The sequence below is a fragment of the Quercus robur genome, chromosome 10, assembly GCF_932294415.1.
Source record: "Quercus robur chromosome 10, dhQueRobu3.1, whole genome shotgun sequence".
NCBI classification, from domain to species: domain Eukaryota; kingdom Viridiplantae; phylum Streptophyta; class Magnoliopsida; order Fagales; family Fagaceae; genus Quercus; species Quercus robur.
Window position 1 is genome coordinate 28046914 of NC_065543.1, and position 6468 is coordinate 28053381.

The 6468-nt window shown below is 34.4% G+C and overlaps 1 protein-coding gene across 1 annotated transcript; it reads left to right on the forward strand.

The window, feature by feature from the left end:
* Positions 1-256: 256 nt before the first annotated feature.
* LOC126703237 (U-box domain-containing protein 21-like) lies at positions 257-1987 on the forward strand. Its single transcript, XM_050402192.1, has one exon. The coding sequence runs from the start codon at positions 424-426 to the stop codon at positions 1729-1731; it is 1308 nt and encodes a 435-aa protein (XP_050258149.1). The 5' UTR covers positions 257-423; the 3' UTR covers positions 1732-1987.
* The last annotated feature ends 4481 nt before the right edge of the window (positions 1988-6468 follow it).

Genomic DNA, 6468 nt, shown 5'->3' on the forward strand with positions numbered 1-6468 from the left:
TTGGTCAATGCGTCAAAACTCTAAAACCTCAGCTCATGTCCTTCGTTTACTTGGTGGGTTTGAACTCAAAAGGGCTTACTTTTACCATTTCCCCCTTTGACGGTTGGATTCATATTTATATTTTTCAAACCGTCAACGGTCAATATTCAAAACCTCATTAGTACTAAACAAAAACTAATTCTTTCTCTATTTTTCTTTGAATGCTTCTCTATTGAATTATTTTCTATGCTACGAGGTCCGAACTTTCAAGTTGAACACCGTGTTTAAAAGCCCTCAAAGCTAAACACAACACGCACATAAAGTATTTATAAACCCCATTTAGACCCACAAAGTTTTCCATCCAAAATTCAAAAAACAGGAAGAAAAATTAGTAAATTCTTTTGCTTCTTTGTGCTCTTAGTTGGTATTCTCAGATTTGTAGAAATGGTTTTAGGTTGGAGAAGAAGCAAAATCTCTCACCATGCTGGTAAAAAGCATCCTGACGTAGAGCTCGTGGTCCCGAATCATTTTCGATGCCCGATATCACTTGAATTAATGAAGGATCCTGTCACATTGTCTTCTGGGATAACATATGATCGTGAAAGCATTGAAACCTGGCTTGAAGCCGGGAATTTTACGTGCCCGGCAACGAATCAGATTCTGAGGAATTTTGATCAGATTCCTAACCACACACTTAGGAAAATGATCCAAGATTGGTGCGTGGAGAAACAGAATTTTGGAGTTGAACGCATTCCAACACCGAGAATCCCAGTCTCCCCATTTGAGATCTCAGAGATTCTTTTCAGTGTTGCAGCTTCAGCGCGGCGATTGGATCAATACAGGTGCTTGGAATTGGTGCAGAAAATTGAGAAATGGGGTGGGGAGAGTGAACGAAATAGGAGGTGCATCGTTGCGAATGGGGCGGCTGCTGGACTTGCTGCTGCGTTTGATGCATTTGCAAATGCCTCTGTTGAGAGAAATGCAACTGTGTTGGAAGAGATTTTGTGTGCACTGAATTGGATGTTTCCACTTGATGTTGAAACCCAAAGATCCTTTGGAACACAAGCTTCTTTACGTTGCATGGTTTGGTTTTTGGGGTGCAAAGATCTTTCACCAAAGCAAAATTCCATAGTAGCATTGAAAGAGCTTGTTTCTTGTGATCAACACATCGTGGAAAAGCTTTCAGACATGGAGGGGGTGATTGAAATACTAGTTGAATTCATTAGAAAGCAAATTTGTCCAATTATTACAAAAGCTTCCCTCACGATAATTTTCCACCTGATTTCTTTTCCTTGTTCTAGTGAGAAGATCAAATTAACATTTGTTAGGACCGGTTTGGTTTCTTTATTGTTAGAGATTCTTGTTGACTCAGACAAAAGCATATGCGAGAAGGCTTTGGGTGCTTTTGATGGACTTTGTGGCTGCAAAGAGGGGAGAGAAGAGGCTCAAAGTAATGCCTTGACCGTACCAGTCTTGGTGAAGAAGATTTTGCGGGTATCGGACTTGGCGACTGAGTATTCAATTTCTGCTCTTTGGAAGCTCTGCAAATATGGAGGAAGGGATGAAGGGAGAGTTCTGGTAGAAGCTCTTCAAGTTGGTGCCTTTCAGAAGCTGTTGTTAGTATTACAGGTTGGTTGTGGTGATGAGGCAAAGGAGAAAGCAACTGTGCTTATGAAATTGTTGAATCCTTACAGGGCTGGTTTGGAATGCATTGACTCTGTAGATTTCAAGAATCTCAAACGGTCATTTTGAAATTGTGAAGAAAAAATTCTTTATTTGTTGTATTTGCTGATTAGTTTCTAGTTTTTTCAAAGTGCATAATGATTGGTAATAATTTGTTGTGGACCATGTACCAAATTGGTGCAAACCAAGTCGAGTCTAGGTTTAATTCTTTCCACATAACACAAAACTTGTGTTTATATTTTCAGCTCATATGTTTCAAATCTCAAATTTGAGGTTTCAAGTTTTGCTACAACTAATTAATGAAACTGTAAAGATTTTTCACCAATATTGGATCAAAGCACAATCCTGTTTCTCATTAGCCGCTATGGTAATGTTTTGATCCGTCGAATAGCTCAGCGAAGGATTAATTCATTTAACAGGTGAATTTGGAAGCCTTTATGTTCCTAATTTCCAAAGAGATAAAATCTATTCATAAAGCCTCTCATTATGTGAACATATAGTAGAATCACATCCGCACATCCTCATTTGTTCTAATAACAATGCTATAAACACAACAAATTTCATAACTTAATAAGGTGACAAATTGTGAATGACACTATTACTGGACTACTATTGATATTACTTTTATTGTACACCAATCATAATCAGTCATCTTAACAATTATGAAATTTGTTGTGTCATTAAACATTTTGTTGTTCACAATTTCTAATTGATTGAGCAATCTCTGTTAATATCAGTTGAATTATCAATTAAATGGTTATTTAAATCCAATTAGACTTTGGGAAATGGAAGAACTTGTAACAATAGTTTTAAAAAACTCTTGGGTTACATGTGTATCTTGAGTAAACCACCATGCTTCCTCATAAGGTATGTAATTTTTCTTGCCAAATTAAGAAAATAATGCCACACCATATTGACATGGCTATTATTATCATTTGAAAGTGATCAAGCACTGATTGATTTTGAGTTTCTAAGGTGGCTTAGAGAGGAATTGTGGGGGATGCATTGAATGTGAGCCCTTTCGCACGATAGCTTGAACATCATAAGTTTTAAACTCATACCCCGCTGCTCCTTTTAGGTGTACATGTTGATTGGAAGATCATACATTAGTTTAGTTCCAACTTCTCAATAATGTGTCTATCCTTATCTATCATGGTATGGTAGTGGATCTTTCATTTTCCGTCCATCATGTTTACAGTCACCATTATCACACGCCATCCTTCGCATCAAAGGTAAAAGGCTAATGAGGATGGACCTACCAATGATCAATGTTGAATTATATTAATTATATGTCTTATTATGTTATTTTAGTTTAAGTCAGTGTCAGCTCCAATTTTTTTTAGAAAGATGATTAAGAAACTTAAATTAAACAAAATTTAATAAAAGGAGAATTTGAATATATTGAGTTATCAACACCAAAAAAAAAAAAAAAAACACAAATGCATGAAGTTTTACAATTTCTTTTTATGAGTTTTCATATTTTAAAATCATTACATGATAGTTCATTACCAATTGTCAATATAGGTAAGTGTGACAATTTTTTTTGTTAAGTTTGTATAATATTTTTATTTTTATGTAGTTGTCATTATCTATTTGTAATTGTTTTTCATAAAAATATTTTAAACTAAATGACAAAACTCAACCTACTGGCACTGTATTAATTATTGACACACATAGTCACACTCATCCTTACATTAATAATACACTAAATGTCTACTTTTTTTTTTTTTTTTTTTTGGAGGGGGACACTAAATGTCTACTTAACAAATCAAATGCTTAAACAATCACCAACTTTACCATTTTTTTCCTTGATTCACAAACTTTATAACAAAAAGTTATTACAATATGATAACAATACACACACACACTTATAATTTAAATTTATAATAAAGAGAGATACTCACAACTCATAAACACCCACTATTTACCCTTAGAGTCGAAGATACCGAGAGAGAGAGAGAGAGAGAGAGAGAGAGAGAGAGAGAGAGAGAGAGAGAGAGAGAGAGCTCTGTCATTTGTGTTGTTTAGTTTCAGAATGAACTGATATTTGCTTTTATTTTATTATAATAAACTTAAACTTCATTAACAAGAACAAAAAGAAATTACATCATTTGAGAGAGCATATTCTAAGAAATAAGGGTTCTCCTCAATCCAAGTAACGTAATACTCAATACCCTGAACATGTTTTGTTAACAAATAAGCTACATAATTACCATTCCTACATACATGTGAAACTTTAAAACTATGAAAGCATATGTAAGGGAAAGCATGGGCTAGTATGTGTTGTTGTTCAGTTTTGAGCTAGGTTGATCTATGAGTAGGGTGTGCAAAAATATTTTTAAAGGTAAAGTAAACTAATATATATAAATTTTTTGGTTTTAGTGATAGCTTAATAGTAATGATATCCTTTGTGGTGTTTCATCTATGTGGTTCGAACCCCACCCCCCACCCCCACTATCATCTTTTATATATATATATATATATATATATTATATATAAGTATTGCCAATTTGAACTATCTTTGGATCATCATCAATTTCTAAATTAATTGATTGAGTTCATTCTTTTAGGGGTTTTACATACCCTTGTTTTAATTCCATATCATCATTAAAAGTTTCATTACTAATATAAGAAATAAAAACATTCAAAGCCATAAGTAGAATCAGGAATCATTTTTATTGAGATTAAGGGAGTTTTGAACAGACTCGACACTAGCAGACTTAATTGGAATGGAAGTACTAGCAGAACGATCTACATTATTTCATCAAAAGGAATCCTAAAAACAATAAAATTGAGAATTTAAAATAATTTCTAAGCTAAAATTATTTTTTTTCCTACTAATCTCCCAAATAAACATTTTCAAAGTCCAAATAAATTTCAAAAAAGCAGAAAATCCTAAGTTTTCCTAGTCTTGTTGCTCTTGTGTCGATTACCTTTGCTATCTTTTCGTTTCTCACTCTTGCTATCATCTTTGCTTCTATCATCGCGCTGGCTTTCTTCATCATCACCTTTGTTCTTACAAAAGATGATTGAATTTTCCAAAAAAGTACTTGGTTTCGAGGCTTCAAGAAAATAAATAATATGCTACTAATCTGTCAGTAAATACTAAAAGACACCACTAGAGACTTTATTTATTTATTTTTATAAAAGATTAGAAAACCACTAAAGACTTTAGAATTTTAAATGTATTTTGATTTCAGAATAAAATATTCTTGCTAGGAAAAACTCGGCAGATTGTTTTTTTTTTTGGTAGGATAAGAGGAAATATATCAATCTCTCACGTGACCGTATTTGGCTTTACAGTCTATTATCATATGATAAAGATGTTGGTAACGAAATTTAAATTTGTACGAAATGAAATAGACTGCGCCATAAAGTTTAGAATTGTGGCAGATGACTTTTGAGTCTTTTGACACATTGGAAGTGTGCCAAATGTTTGCAGAATGTCACTTGTTTGTTAGATGGGCGGTTGCTTTCAATCATCCATTCATTTGGAGAGAGAGAGAGAGAGAGAGAGTTTTTTTTTCTTTCTTTTTCTTTTTTGGCACACCTTTTGGTTGAGGGGAGTGGGAGGAAGAAAATAGAAATAGAAATATTATAAATAAAACGCATTTACATGTATTGTATATAGGTTTATATGGTGCCGGTTTCACAAAAAAAAAAAAAAAAAAAAAAAAAAGGTTTATATAGTGCCACCTAGAAAAACTAACAAAACACAGAGAAGAAAACAGACAATAATACATAGAGGAAAGGACAAGCTAACCCTGACCCGGTCCAAAGCCAACCACTAAAGTAAAGCTGCCCCTCAAAACCATTTTTTTAATGTCCTTGGCCCGAATCATGTAAGACTACTTTTGAAAAAAGCACTTCTTGCTGGATTTTAAAGAGCATGTTTAATTTTGTTGGTTAATTGTTAGCAGCGGACATCCCCAAGTTGACAACCATTTACTCCTATTGCACAAAAGAAAAGAAACAAATAAAAAATAATAATGATTTACCCCTCTTCTTTCCCAATCAGGTATTCATTTCTGTTGGCCACATTCTTGCTTCGTCCAAATCCTTAACAGATGTCAAATGTATTACTTTTTCCCATACTCATAGAATTGGCAATGTTGTTGTTCATAACTTAGCAAAACATGCAAGACATGTCATAGGTTTTAAGGTGTGGATGGAGGATGTTCCTCCACATCTCTATTCTGTATTGTTCGCTGACTATGGCCGATTTCAATGATATTCAATCTTCTTTCTAAAAAAAAAAATATATATATATATATATATATATTCATTTCTGTTTTAAGAAATAAGAAATAATATATATATATATATACTATTTGTAAGGACACGATTTTTAACGACTCAAGGTTGACGTTGGGCTCGTGTGTAAAGGGTCCGAACAATATGATTTGTAGAGAGTGGGTTTGGAAAGGCCTGCCTTTGGGCGCTAGGTTTCGGTCTGGTCCCGGTTTCATAAGCGATCATATAAAGATGAGTTTGGACTGCATAGCTAAGCCTTGCATCCATGTAGTTTGAAAGGTTTGACTCCTCGGAATTAGTCCGAGGAGCATTACGCTCTCACCACTCCTTTTTCTTCCTCCTTTTCCCGGGGCCTCCTCCCCTCTTTCTTTCTCATTTTTTCCCTTTTATACTAGTATTCGATTTCCCTTCTTCATCTACGTGTCAGTTTCTCCTTGTTTGGGGCAGTTACTCGTCCTATCAACCTTCACGTCAGAGTGGTTGGGAAAAGCTGGATAGCATGGTATGGGGTATGGGTTTGTCAGGTGCTGGGAACCACGTTATGGTGTTGGC

Bases quoted from the DNA above. Each gene is read 5' to 3' on its own strand.
- LOC126703237 (XM_050402192.1), top strand. From the start codon at position 424: ATGGTTTTAGGTTGGAGAAGAAGCAAAATCTCTCACCATGCTGGTAAA.